Source organism: Fundulus heteroclitus, chromosome 12 (genome assembly GCF_011125445.2).
Source record: "Fundulus heteroclitus isolate FHET01 chromosome 12, MU-UCD_Fhet_4.1, whole genome shotgun sequence".
Classification (NCBI taxonomy): Eukaryota; Metazoa; Chordata; class Actinopteri; order Cyprinodontiformes; family Fundulidae; genus Fundulus; species Fundulus heteroclitus.
Genome location: NC_046372.1, coordinates 4,163,087 through 4,177,862, shown reverse-complemented (window position 1 = coordinate 4,177,862; position 14,776 = coordinate 4,163,087). Strand labels below are relative to the sequence as shown.

The window sequence follows — 14,776 nt, the reverse complement described above, 5'->3', positions numbered from 1 at the left end:
TTTGCTTTGACAACATTAAAGGAACAATGAGCAACATCTCACCACAAGTTCTCCAGACTTTTGGGAAAATACAAAGGTCAAACCTTTTTCAAAAGGTGCAGGTCCAGTTACATCTGGGGCCCAAAATTCATTTACTGTGATTTTCAAAAACTCATTACTGGGTAACACTAAGGTTGGAACAGCCACTTAACAGGTTTAGAGTGCTGTTATTTTATTCCACATTGGGTCAAGTTGGTTTTGACAGCATTCCTCTTAATAACAAAATACTGTTTTAAACATTTTTTTAATTATTTGCATGTACTCAGGTTATCTTTGTCTGATTTTAATATGTTCGATGATCTGGAATATCGTACTTTTTAGTAATACTTCTTTACAAAATGAGGACACTGAGACATTTGTTCAGTTGCATAACTGACTTTTTTAGATAAGATAACATAAAACTTTATTGATCTCACAATGGAGAGATTTACTTGTGACATTGGTTCTTATAAGCAACAGAAGTATGCATGTAGTGCATGAAGTATATACAGTACATCCAGATATATATATATATATATATATATATATATATATATATATATATATATATATATATATATATATATATATATATATATATATATGTACAGTGGATGGGAAAAAAATAAAAAATAATATCAAAATATCAAATAGTTATTGCACGGTTATTGCAGTGTAGAGGATTATTGCACAGGTTATTGCACAGGGTATCAAATAGTTATTGCACAGTTGTTACAGTGTTATTACACCAGGTTATAGTGCAGTGGCATTGTAAAGTCTGATGGCAGCAGGGATAAATGACCTGTGGTAGCGCTACTTTTTACACACAGGCTGTCTAAGTCTGTTACTAAAGGAGCTGCTCAGCACCTCTACTTATTAAGTTAAAGCTTATTAAGTTTTACTTTAACTGGCCTTAACTTATAAAGTTAAAGGAATTTAATTTGTTTTTCTTTAACTTGCATCAACAAATATAATTTTAAATAAATCTAAACTCTGAATCCTGCAATTTCTTTTGTCCTTTTAAGAACAAATGGTGGGGTGAAATAAATGTGTTTAGTATTCTTTAGAACAAAAATTGGCATTGTTTTACTCAAACAAAATTGACAAAAATAAGAATTTTAACCAAGACTCTATAGTGTTATCATCTTCAATTAAAATAACTTCAGTTAGATGCCATCTATTCCATCTGACATCAGTGTGAGAGAAAAAAAGCCCCAATCACTTTTAATGACATATTTGAGAGTTTCTTGTGGGAACAGTTTTAAGTCACCTAGCCGTGCGATGAGCAGTACGTCTTTGTTGGATTCACTGGTATGTTTTGGGTCATTGCCATTTTCCAGGGTGCAGTCCAGTCTTTCAGTTTCCACGCAGGAGAAGTCAGACTCTGATGGTGATCTTCCCAGGTCCTGCTGCAGCAAAACATCCCCCAACCCTGACACCTTCACCTCCATGCTTCACTTTATTTGGCTTTAGCCAAACGTCCTTTGTTCTGGTGTCCAGATAAATACATTTTAGACTCATCTAACCAAGCAACATTATTTCAGGATCCCTGTTGTTCATATTTTTTTCCGGCAAACTTTAGTGTCCTTGACACTAAAGGATAGTGTACTTGTGCAGTCTTCTTCAGACTGTGCTGACTTTCCTATCGGGAGCGCCTGCTGTAGTTGCTGTGATGACATTTCAGGGTTTTTGAAGATAGCATCTTGAGGTCAGCTTGCACAGAGAACTTGCATTGACAGCCAAACCTGGGCATGTCGGCAGCTGTTTTGATTGTCCTGCTTGTAGACTTTTGTGTTCTGTAGAGGCAATTGGCTGATTTCAAATTCTTTGAAGACCTCTTATAACCCCTTACCCTACTTACAAACTGCAACAGTTTTCTTTGTGAAAGTGTCAGTCAGCTCTTTCCATCTCGAATTCCCCCAGGAGCTCAACAATGTGAATGTCTGTTTTAACTGTGGGAACCTAAGGGTAATTTTACCCATTTTAAGTGAAATAATAATCACACGGGGCGCCCTGACATAATTCTCACCAGGAAAAAAAAAAAAAAAGCTTTTTATAGCATTCTAAAGAAAAAAATGTAAGGGGAAGTTTACTTTACCTTTTATAACCTAATTATTATGCCTGAATTTGTTTGCAGTGAAAAAGAATATGAGCGAGCCCAAATGTAACAACACGGGATATTGTAAGGTGTCCTATAGATAGATAGATAGATAGATAGATAGATAGATAGATAGATAGATAGATAGATAGATAGATAGATAGATAGATAGATAGATAGATAGATAGATAGATAGATAGATAGATAGATAGATAGATAGATAGATAGATAGATAGATAGATAGATAGATAGATAGATAGGAGGGAGCACTCACTCGGGGATTTTTCTGAGTAATTGAAGTGCCTCCTACAGCACTCCCTCAGATAGGTATATTGCAGATGTCTTGCAGTGATTGCATCTGTGGTCTGGCTCATATTGCGGCATTTTGGCCCCCTGTGCACCAGAAGAGTGACGGCGCAGCCGCTGGCAGCGAAAGGGTGACATGCATGATGCTGGAAAGCAACAATTTCTCCTTCACCACCTGAATTAATCACGTTATTGGCCGAAGCCGAGGCGGCCAGCCAGCGAGGGGGCGGCAGGGTGGGTCTGAAAGGGTCTCTGTGTGACTCTGAGGGGTGAAACGGCGGGGGGGGGGACTCTTCGTACCGCAGGCAGCGAGACGGAATCGCTTCAATCAGAGGAACGCGCCTCCGTCGGATCTCCTCTCCCTGCCGTCACACCCACCCGCGCTCGCCGTAGCGCGCTCGCTCCGTGGGAGGAAAAAAAAAAAAAAAAAAAGGGGGAGGACCGACGGCTCAGCGGCGACTAGTGCTGCAGTGTGAGCTCAGCGGGGGGATCCGGACGCGGAGAAAGACAATTACACACACACACACGCTCACACACACACACACACACACCCGTACACATAGCAGGTTGATTGCCCAAAACCTGGTCCATGGAGAGATCTGCTGCAGCGCCATAGCGACGCAGGCCGACATGGAGGAGTATCTGCGGAGGGTCCAGAGCAGGCTCGGGGTGAGTTCAGAGCCCTGAGCGGCGTTGATGACACCACCTTGTGGGTATAATGAATGAGATCGTGACGGGGAAGGCGCTTCTGCTGCGCTACGAGCTGCGCTCCTGTTGCTCAGACAGCGCACAGCAAAAGAAAGCTTCGGTTCTTCCCCCACCACCGCCGCCATCAACCCCCCCTCCCTCCTCCAAATAAGCACCTGTAGATCGCCAGTATTTTTTTATTTTTTTTTTTGACAGGGGAAGCGTGTTCGGGTCCAAAACAAAAAGCATGTTGCGTTTACAGGACCATCAGGGTATGCATTTGAACGAGAAGCTGGTCTCTAATCGGGGGTGGAGGGGGGGAGAAATGTGACATCAAGTTTGTCCAGAGACTCTCTGTCTTTCCTGCTACCTCTGGCTGCTCTGACTCGGAATTTGCATTTTGATCTTGGGTTCAACATGTTCAAATGACAAAAAGCCACATGCAAATACAGAGGAGACCAGCCGACTAAGGCAGAAGCAAGGCTAGGCAGTTTTTTTTTTTTTTTTGCCAGGTCTTGTGTTATTTTGTACATTCATGTGGAGAATTCAACAAACCTGCTCTGGCCTTAAAGTCACTGGGACCATCACACCTTCTTACCCTAATGTACTGCTTTTATTTTTAAATCTTTGCACCATATAGTGTTACTCGTATACTCTCCACACAAAGAAGTTGATTGTGAGAGTGCTTCCTCCACTTTGTAAACATGCTCAGATGCCTATCAGTGAGGAGCAGATGTTGAAAGCACACAGTGTTTTTAGCTGTTTTGCTCCTTTTCTGAGACTAATTGAAATACAATTTTTAAAAAGAACACTGTCGGGCATCAGAGAGGTTAATTTAGTAATAAATGAATACTCCTTGATTTGTTTGAGCTACCTCAACACCGGTGAACACCCTCAAGCATCCTCCAAGTATCCTTCAAAAGTTTGATTGTGATGCCATAAAAAGTAACATTGGTATTATCTGAAAGGTCAGACGAAACTTAAAGCTGACACCCTGAAAAAGACCAATCTCCTCACTTTGCAGGCTGGTGTTGGTGGATAAAATCCCCATAATGAAAATAGCCAAAGAGCATTAATAAATAACGTTGGTACGTCCATGAAATATGCTGCTAAGCACAAGCACACGTTTATTAAATGCAGTTTAGTGCTGCTTATTGAGACAAACCAACACATAGTGGATTATTGGGAGGTACATGGAAGAGGGTATAGACAAATAAAAATTTACAAATGTGTTTTTTCAGGTTATGTCAACCACAGGTTAGTTCATTGTGGAACTCCCTGTTCCTGCAATTACAGCTGCAAGCCTCTGGGGGGCATGGCTCTAGCTGCTTTGTGAATCTGGAGATTACACGTTTTTAGCTATTCTTTGCAGAATAGCTCAAACTCAGTCAGATTAGAGGGAGTGCATCTGTGAATAGCAACTTAAAATTTGGTAATGGATTCTCAGTTGGATTTAAGTCTGGACTTTGACTGGATCGTTGTAACATATGAATATGCTGTGATCTAAGCTATTCAACCGTGGCTCTGGCTGTATGTTCGGGACCATTGTGTTGCTTGAAGTTGAACTTCTGTCCCCATTCTCTGTCTTCTACAACCTCCAACAGGTTTTCTTCCAGAACCAAACTGTGTTTAGCCCCATCCACCTTCCTATCGAGTATGAGCCCCCTTGAAGAAAATACTCCCCAAAGCTTGATGCAGCCACCACCATGTTTCACCCTTTAGATGTTGTGCTCGGGTTGATTCGCAGTTACGCAGCGTATGTTCCTAAGGGAACAACATATTTTTACTCGAGTAAAAGTAAAAAGTAGTCAGCCAAGAAATTACTCAAGTAAGAGAAAAACGTATTCAGTAAGAAGGCTACTCTAGTACTGAGTAACTAATCATGACAACTGATAATTTAATATTTTTAAATTATGTAATCGGACAGACAAAAATATAATTTATAATAATTATAATTATGTGCAAATTCTGGTACTTTTAAGACAAACATGAAAAAAATATACAAAAAATAACATAATAGCAAAATAACAAATTAAGACAGAAGAAACATTTTCCTGATAATACTTACAGCAGTTAATGTATATAAAGTATGTTTGAACAGTGTAAAGTACTTCCAATGACAATATCCACTGTTTACTGTACGTTCCTTTGACCTCCAAAGGGCCCAATGAGCGCAGCAGATTTAAAATAACATTAAAATAACAAACTTCTTGTACAAACAAAAAGTCTAATTTTAACATAAACTCTAGGTTTTTGTCTTTCTGGTGCATTTTTAGTTAAAACAAGTCTGATCCTTATTCATAAAGTTACTTGCAGTAAGTAGAGTTGTAGGAATTTTTACTCAAGTAAGCGTAGCAATACTTGAGTAATATTATGACTCAAGTAAAAAGTATAGTGTAGTAAATCTACTCCTAAATGTTTATTTTCTTCAAAAAATTGCTCAAGTAAATGTAACTGAGTAAATATTACTAGTTACTACCCGTATCTGGGGAAAATCTGTTTAATTTAGAGTTTTTTTCTGTCTCCTTTACATATGTTGCTGTATTCCCTCAACAGGCCGCTGCCACCATCACCTCTGCCCCTGGAGACAGTGTGTTCAGGTTGATGTGCTGCGTTAGTTATTTGCCACACCTAACATTTTGGCTTTGGACTAAAAAGTTTGATTATAGTCTCATCTGACCAACGGACCAGAGCAAAGTCTCTTTGTAGCAAACTTCAAATGAGGCTTATTATGGTTTTCTTTATTACTATTCCATAAAGGCCACATTTAGGGATTTTTTAATTAATAGTTGTACTGTTAGCTGGTCCCTCCACCTGAGCTGTGGATCTCTGCAGCTCCTACAGAGTGACCATTGGCCTTCTGGCTGCTTCTCTGATTATTTTTTTCTCTTTTGCCCTGGCTGCTGGTCCAGGTAGTCAGCCATGTCTTAGTAGATTTGCAGTTGTTCCAAACTCTTTCCATTTTCAGATAATGTATTGAAAATTGAGATGATTCAAATCCCGAGATTCAAATATCATATAATTATTAATAATATATAATTATATATATCAGAAGAGAAGAGCGAGAGAAAGAGAGAAGAAGAGACGAGAGAGAGCGAGAGAGAGAGAGAGATATATTTATATATATAAGATTCTCTTCTCTATATCCTACTATATATATATATATATATATATATATATAACCTAATTCAGCTACAAGCTGTCTCCCTGACCTGTCTGCTGTGTCCTTTGGCCTTCATTACTCTGTTTTTCACTAATGTTCACTAACAAACTCTTGATTTCTTCACAACAATGAGATTAAATTACACACATGGAATTTGTTCGAAGACAATCGGTTGCAGTTAATTTTATTTGGCACATCAGAGAGAAAGGGGGTGAACACACAAAGACTAGAGATGCACTGATCCAGTCCAATATCCATACCTGGGCTGAACGTATCGGCCGATGTCCGATACTGAGCCGATTCTACTGTTGAATGAATGAACCGTATTCCTGACCATGTTTGTGGTGTCGCATTTACCAACTTTATCACCACCCCTCGCAATTGTCGCGTTGCAGATATTGTATGCTGTAGTCGGACTTGTTGGCATATCAAGTTTCCAAATAGCAGAATTGGCTCGGTCCGGCGCTTGCTCTATGTTGCTCTGTGTTTGCTCATCATTACGTGTGATGACGTAGCTGCATTGTAAACATAGAATTGAAGTCACTAGATCGCTGTGACTGTATTGCTGTGTATGACATTAATAAAAAAAAAAAAAAATGACTGGATTGGAATGATGGATCGGTGTCATTCATCCGATATCCAATCCAGCTAGCTAGTCGACATCGGAGCCGATATCCGATCAGGGTATCGGATCGATGCATCTCTAACAAACACTCCATATTTTCCAGATTGTGTTTAGTAAAATAATTGAAAACCGTGGATTCTTTCAGTCCCACTTCACAACACTGCACTACTTTGCATTGGTTTATTGTTTAAAAGGCTAATAAAACTCACTGAAGTTTGTGGTTATGACGTGACAAAAATGGGAGCGCTTTTAGGATAGTCTCGTGGATACATGTATTCCACCGTGCGCTCAGAAGCCATGATATATCCTTGTGAACAGGTGTGTGAGAGTGTCCCATGTGAACAACCTGCCTGAAAGGAAATCTTAAAGAGAAATCAGCAGCCTTTGTCCTCAAAGTGCTTCATGTGAACACGGTGAGGGCTGTCAAAGAAGAAAACATCAAAGATGCACATTTGCAAATCAGAGCACCCCGAGGTAATCGGGTGTTAAGGAGGGCAAGTGTTGAGTGTCTTGGAGGTTGCAGATAAAGTGTAATGTATGCCCATTTTGTTTCTTACACACGCACACACACACATGCTGTCTTTATGTCTTCCGTCTAAAGTTTGATGATTCAGTCTTTTGCAGACCACTCATTATCTCTGTCATTCCCTGAGAGTTTCTTCACTCACTTTAAAGATGGCCGTGATCCAGAAGAGCCATACCTCTAATTGGTTCGGCTCTGCTCGTACTTACTGAACCCATCTCCTCGTCTGCTCACTTCTTTGCTCGGTAGCTCATTTGGCAAGGAGCTTGTGAGCTGAGGTTACTTACAACATCCACGCAGACTGTATACTTAGAGACACTTTTTACCTTTTTGTTCTTCCTGCTGGTATTTATTGACTGCTTGTTTCGAAAGGGCCGGAAGATCCTTTCCTGTGTGAGTTTTACAACTTCACATTAATGCTTAGACATAAAAAATAACCACCGGATCAAAAATGATAAGTAAAATGATCCATTCGTTGTTTTCTACGTGGGTTTTCTGCTTCCTGTCTGTGTGTTCAGTCAGTGAGAAATATGGGGTCCCGTTGTATCAGTCCATATCTCTATACTGTATATGTTTTTGTCTGTGGTGTGTCCTGTGTTAGCACTGTATGGAGATACTGCTTTACACCACGTGTGGCTGATGATGCTGGAGTTGGAGCTGAATCACAGTTTACAATTCACAGTAAAATCTAAGGGCTAGGATCTAAGGATTCTAGACTGCATATTACATTCAGTAGTTCAAAATCCTAAATGCTTCAGCTGCTCAGAGCTACAAGGAAGAAATATTATTTCACACAAAATGTTAGATTTATCAAACACTTGTTCTGTTTGCAGAATCACAAAAATATTCAACGCTTGCTGGTTGATATGACCAACTTAGATAGAGAGGACTTTGGGTGTTATTGATGAAATTGGGGTCTTTTTTGATATTGATGTAGTCCCAGAAAGGGGCTTTTATTTTTTTTAAAGACCAGGGACATTAGTGCAGTAGCTTACAGCAGAAGAGAGCTCTGAGAACTCCTCATGTCAGTTTCATATTAATCTTATTACTTTCCTTCGGAGCGATGCAATAAGGGAAAAGTAATGATGAAAGCTTTGTTTTTAAATGGTGACAATCACGTCATTTATTGTAAATTATTATTATAAATCAGGAACACTTGTAGTTCATTGTTTTCCAGTTCTATCTGACAGGAAAAGTCTTGACCACCACCAACAGGAGAGGAGAGATCATGAATGTAGTAAAGGAGGGAGGGAGAGCACTCCGACTAGACAATATTAGATGACTAATACATGCTTACACACACACACACACACATACACACACACACGCACACACACACACGCACACACACACACGCACACACACACACACACACACACACACACACACACACACACACACACACACACACACACACACACACACACACACACACACACACACACCAGTATTTTCCCGATGCAGTGGAACAGACACTGGCCTTTTCTCCTGCTAATGCATCACTTCCTCTCTGCTGCCTATCTGGTATTGATTTATCTTCCCTCTCTCCGTCTCATGAAGGAACTGCATCATATCTTTCTCTCACACACCTTCTCCTCTCTATGTTCTTCTCCTAATTCCATCTTCACCTCTCCTTTAATTTGTACCTCTTTACCCCATCTCTTCTGACTATCACTAATTTGCTTATTTCCACCTGCCACCTTTTCATCCAATTTCCTTTTTGGTGCTTCTTCTTCATATCCGACCTTCCACCTTTGTTTTCACCCCACCTCTTCGTTAATAAGCCTCTTTGAAGTCTTTTCTCCTCCAATCCCACACGACTTTTTCCCTTCACACTCTCCGCCTAATTGACGGCCACTAACCTTTTCTCTGCTCAGTTAGCTTTCACTTCTTCAGTCTTTACCACCTATGCTTTATCTAAGTCTGGCATTAGGTGTTTGATACGTCAGCTAACGTTCAAATGTCACGTGTTCAGGGTGATGCTCAACAAAGCAGGTTGATTTTGTTGCTCTTCCTCATATCAAACACAAGAAGTGTTTGGATGGCTTGCTGGTGGAGTACAACATGCATTACTGCTAATTAGTTTCTGAAGTGCACCAACCATTTCAAGACGATACAAAAAGCTAAATTTTTCAAACCTCTTGAATTTTTCTATATTTTGTCACCTTACAATCAATTCAATTCAATTTTATTTATATGATGCCGATCCACAACACATGCCAACTCAAGGCACTTCGAAATGTTAATTAAGTTAAAACATATAGATTAGCTAGAAAGTTTTCTTTCTAAGCAAATCCAGCAGAGGGCATCGAGTCACTGACTTGCAGCATTCATATTAGAAGAAGAAGAAACCTTTATTTGTCATTGCAATTGTACATTCCAACACAATTTGTCTTCTGCATTTAACCCTTTCCTTAGAGAGCAGTGAGCAGCTTTTACAGCGCTCAGGGTAACAATCTGGGGCTAAGGGTCTTGCTCAGGGACCCATGGTGGCAGTCTGCTGGGTTCTAACAGGGTGCCTGAGGCATTCTCCTTCTCAGGATACAAGCGTACTGCTCTAACCACTAGGCCAGTACTCCCTACTAGTCCTGGACGAGCATGCCGCCACAGTGGAAAGTCGTCTGTATTGTGTCCTTGACTTTGCAGCAATACCTCATACTGAACATGCATGTAGCGACATTTGAGAAGAAAACTCCCCTTTAAAAGGAAGAACCCTCCAGCAGAACCAGGCTAGGTGTGAACGGCCATCTGCCACGACCGACTGGGGGTTGGAGACAATCCACAAACTTCAAGGTGTTTATGTGCTAGACCAACGCCGACCGCTTGTGCATTTGGGAAGCGGAAAGATGTTGTGTGATTTCCAAAATTGGTCACAAGTTCTAGAAAGTGTGGCATGTAGTTGATCTCCTGTCCCTAGATTAAAGGCCCGTTTACACTACACTTTTTTAACCGAGCCGAGACCAGTCCGAGCTCGGTAACCGAGATAACTCTTGTGTGTAAACGGTCAGCAGACTGAACCAGACCGCGCTAAACATAACCGGACCGCGTTAACTGCAAATCTGTTCCTGAGCAGGTCTCGGCCTGTTTTTTTTTCTGGCCTGGTTTTCTGATAAAGAGCGCATGAGCAGACCGCGTCATCCCCTTACAGTCAGCTGACTGTCAGCGGTTTTTCCGGCGTGTCTGGCTGCACGTCCCGATTCACACTCCATTCAGACAAATTTCAGACGTTCATAAAAATACAAGCTTCCTTACCGTGCCACACGGTTTCCAGAGATGATTCTGCTTAGCAGCGCAATGAACCTCAGCGTCTGTCATTGTTTCCTGCGTCTGTAAATCCTTATTAGACGTTCGTTTGTCTTATCTACGTCCCAAAAGCTGACTCTGTTTAACCATAACATCCTGAATGTTTTGGGTGCCTCCATTTTGCTCGGTCCCGCCTTCAATCCCGCCTTTAATTCCAGAGAGCGGTAGTACCGCAGATCGTCACTAGGAGGCGAGGAGCAACCAAGGAACCGGGTAGTGTGGTTTGTAAACGGTCGTCTTGGCTTGGTTAACTGATCCAAGCTCAGACTGGTCTCGACTCGGCTCGGTTAAAAAAAGTGTAGTGTAAACAGGCCTTAACTCCACTGCCAACACACTGCCTTCGGAAGTCAGATAATTAGTAAATAAAATCTACTTGTGTAAATACCGAGAATAAAGGCTTCTGCAAATTGTTGTAGAACATCAGTGAACACACAGCCTCTTGGAGACGGAGAAATCTAAATGCATTTTATTTGTAAAACACATTTAAAAACTATTTGTTGGGTGTGATGTACAGCATTGAAGGTCTTAGTAAACGTTTAACCCTGGTAGAGACATACCTCCAAAAAGAGTTGCAGCAAAATGCGATTGTATAAAGTAATATCCCTGGGTGGCTGAAATCCAATGCATGCCACACTTTTCAGATTTTTAATTAGCAATAAATAAATTCCACATAAGTACGTTGAAGTGTGTGGTTGTAACATGTAAAACGGCGAAGTTGAAGTGTTGAGAATACTTTTGCACTGTGTTGTGTTGCAGACTTGTTTTCCTACGTTTCTACTACTCATTGTCACACCCTTGACTGAGTAAGGAAGGCTTTTCCTTTGCTGTGGTTCCTTTATTTTCACATTTCAGCATCTTACAAACCAATTAAGATTTACTCCAGATAAAAGTCATTGTTTCCACAGTTTGCATCGTAATTAACGAGCTTCCGGCAGGGCTTGTGCAGGCAGTGGTTCGGCTTTTGTTCATACTGAAAATCTGTGGACTTTTTTGTTCAATGTTCATTTTTCTTCATTGTTCAAATTACGGAAAAAAAATAAATTCAGAATTCCTGTGTGATTGTTCTTTACATCATAGCCTTTAGTAGAAACCTGTTTGGATTGGGCTGGAGGATCATTAATTGTCTGTCATTTTTAAAGATGATTTTCAGAATCCCAGTCAGCAAATGAAGGGAGAGACTTAATTTTCCGCCTTTCTTACACCGAGATGAATGTCTAATCTTGGCAGCGGAGCTCTCATTAATATCCGTTTACCAGAAATGGGGAGTTTTTGTCCTCGTTGTTAAATGGAGTCAGCGGTACTAATCGCTGCTCCGACAAGCCATGATACTGAGAGGTGAAAGACGCCACTGTTGCTTGGCTGTTATAAGTGATTTTGACACCATCTCCAACCCTGTTTAAATGTGTTCTCTTTCAAACCTGAGCTGAATCGTGCAGCACCGTGGTTTCATTATTAATTCATACAGAGGGTTTCAAGATGCTGGAGTCATCTAGCTAAGACATGCTGGCTCAATGGGTTTTGAGGGATGCATTATACTGTGTGCGGATGAGCATTTAGATCATACAGTAATACATAATCGCCCACAATCAGCCACTGTCTGTGTTTGGTTTTTGAAAGCAAATATTCGGCGCTGCTGACTGAATTCTCAATATAACTGACTGAGTTGAATAAAATGCACCCAAACATTAACTAAGGTTCCTTCCTGTGTGTCTTCAGGCAGGACTACCTGAGGGTCCCATCCATGCTGTTTTAGGGGGACCAGAGCCTGACGTTGACACCGTGGCCGCAACGCTGTGCTTAGCACTGCACCTCAGTCAGGTAACTGCTGCAGCGGTTGGTTTACATCTAGCTTGGACGAGTTAACAATAGGCAAGGCAAGGCAAGGCAAATTTATTTATATAGCACAATTCAGTACAGAGACAATGCAAAGTGCTTTACATGATTAAAATATTGGAAAATAAAACAGAATAAAAGCAAGTAGGGATAGTGTAGAAACAAAAAAGAACATTTGAAAACAGTAAAACATTTTAACTTGAACATTCAAAGGCAATTCTAAACAAATGTGTTTTTAATCTCGATTTAAAGGAACTCAGGCTTTCTGCACTTTTACAGTTTTCTGGAAGTTTGTTCCAGATAAGTGGAGCATAGGAACTAAATGCTGCTTCTCCTTGTTTAGTTCTGGTTCTAGGTATGCAGAGTAGGCTGGAGCCAGAAGACCTGAGTGGTCTGGAGGGTTTATACGCTGATAACAAGTCTGTGATGTATTTAGGTGCTAAGCCATTTAGAGATTTATAGACTAACAGAAGTATTTTAAAGTCTATTCTCTGAGATACAGGGAGCCAGTGTAAGGACTTTAGAACTGGTGTTATGTGCTCTACTTTCTTAGTCTTAGTGAGGACGCGGGCAGCAGCGTTCTGGATCAGCTGCAGCTGTCTGATCCACTTTTTAGGCAATAGCGTTCTGTCATTTCATGGAGAAACGTTAAGCTACGGTAGGAACAAATGTCAGGAAAAGGAGAGGTTGTTTAGATATGTGGACAAGGAGCCTTAATAGGAATTGTAAAAGAAAAAGAAGTCAAAACTAGTGCACAAATTTTCTGTGAAGCACAGTGGTGGGTGGGTGAGGATGTAGGTTTGTTTTGCAGCCACTCAACCTCAGTAGCTCTTTTAAAACCTCTGATTTTGACAATAAGCTCATTTCAGACCCCTTTCCTTCAAACATACACGCTACCCTGCTGTGATGAAGTGTCCGTACTCGTATTGTACTAATCATCTTCCACTTATCTGGGACCAAGTCCCTTGGGGGCAGCAGACTCAGGAAAGACGGCAAGACTTCCTTCTCCCCAGACACCTCCTCCAGCTCCTATGAGGGAAACCCGAGACGTTCACAGGCCAGCCGAGAGAAATAAGCCCCTTTTACACCAGCTCCACCTGCTAGGCGAGCGTTTCGATTACAGTTTTATTCATACCGAATCTTTTTAATACCTCTTATTTACCAAATAATTGGGCAGTTCACTAGAAGACCATCAGAAGCAATCAGAGTTCAAAATATTTCTATTTTTCTTGGGGTCATTTCCATGAAGTAGATAAAACACGTTAGTGCACCCAGCCTGACTGAAAAGTGCTACATGCAAACTTTTTAGTTGCATATTAACTCGTTCTGTATACCAAAGGTTTCTGAACTGTAATGTGAGGTCATCTGTTTGACAAGATTGGCTAAAACTGTTTTATGTGACAGGTCAGTGAACCACAACAGCAAATTGGCAGCAGAGCAACTGAAGGCGAAAGAAGAACCTGCATTTTTTTAATAATCCAGTAAAAAAAATTACTTTAATCTAATTGAAATGTTTTGGCAGGTCCTTTGTGTTGTGCATAAATATCTACAAATAGGACAATAAACTGAAGTATACCTGAGAAGAAAAAACGTTTTTCAAGATCACCAGTTAATGCTACAACAGGTGGCCTTACAAGCCTTTTAATTATTGGCTATTATTAATTTAGCTACTGCTTGTGTAACTTGGCCTAATATTTATAAAACTAATAGTCACAATCTAAAATACTGTATGTGTTGTGCAGCTAGTGTTGCTTTTAAGGCACTGTATTATCCTGATGATGTATATTTGATGTGTGCTAATGTGTAAAGGTGAGTAAGAAACATAGTTTCAAACAATTAAAGGGTTATCTTCAGCATGTTGAACATGCATGTTCAGTCAGTGGGAATGGCCTTCCAGTTCTGTTAAAAAATAATGGTGTACAGCGCGTATGCCTCATCAGATTTTTTTTGTAATGAGTTGGTGCTAACTTAAAAGGGCTACGGTGGTGTGAAAAAGTGTTTGCCTCCTTCCCGATTTATTAAGTATTTGCATGTTTGTCACGCTTTAGTGTTTCAGAACATCAATCTTATTTAGAAATTAGTCAAAGACAACACCAGAAAACACAAGATCTAGGTTTCAAATTAAGGTTTTTTTAATTTAGACCCTCATAGCCCTGTTTGAAAAATGTGATTGCCCTCCTGTTGAAACATCACATAACTGTGGTTTAGCACACCTGAGTT

The 14,776-nt window shown here is 40.5% G+C and overlaps 1 protein-coding gene across 3 annotated transcripts in view; it reads left to right on the top strand.

Annotated features, from left to right (window-relative positions):
* Window positions 1-2,667: 2,667 nt before the first annotated feature.
* LOC105915992 (prune homolog 2 with BCH domain) overlaps window positions 2,668-14,776 on the top strand; it is a 59,081-nt gene continuing 46,972 nt past the window's right edge. For 2 of the 3 annotated variants that reach the window (XM_021309402.2, XM_012850285.3), the window contains exons 1-2: window positions 2,668-3,091; window positions 12,440-12,541. In XM_021309402.2, coding sequence (XP_021165077.2) covers window positions 3,053-3,091; window positions 12,440-12,541 — 141 coding nt within the window. In that variant the 5' untranslated portion in view covers window positions 2,668-3,052. Of the gene's footprint in view, window positions 3,092-12,439; window positions 12,542-14,776 lie in introns of those variants that run through there. The other variant, XM_036143771.1, reaches the window with a different exon arrangement.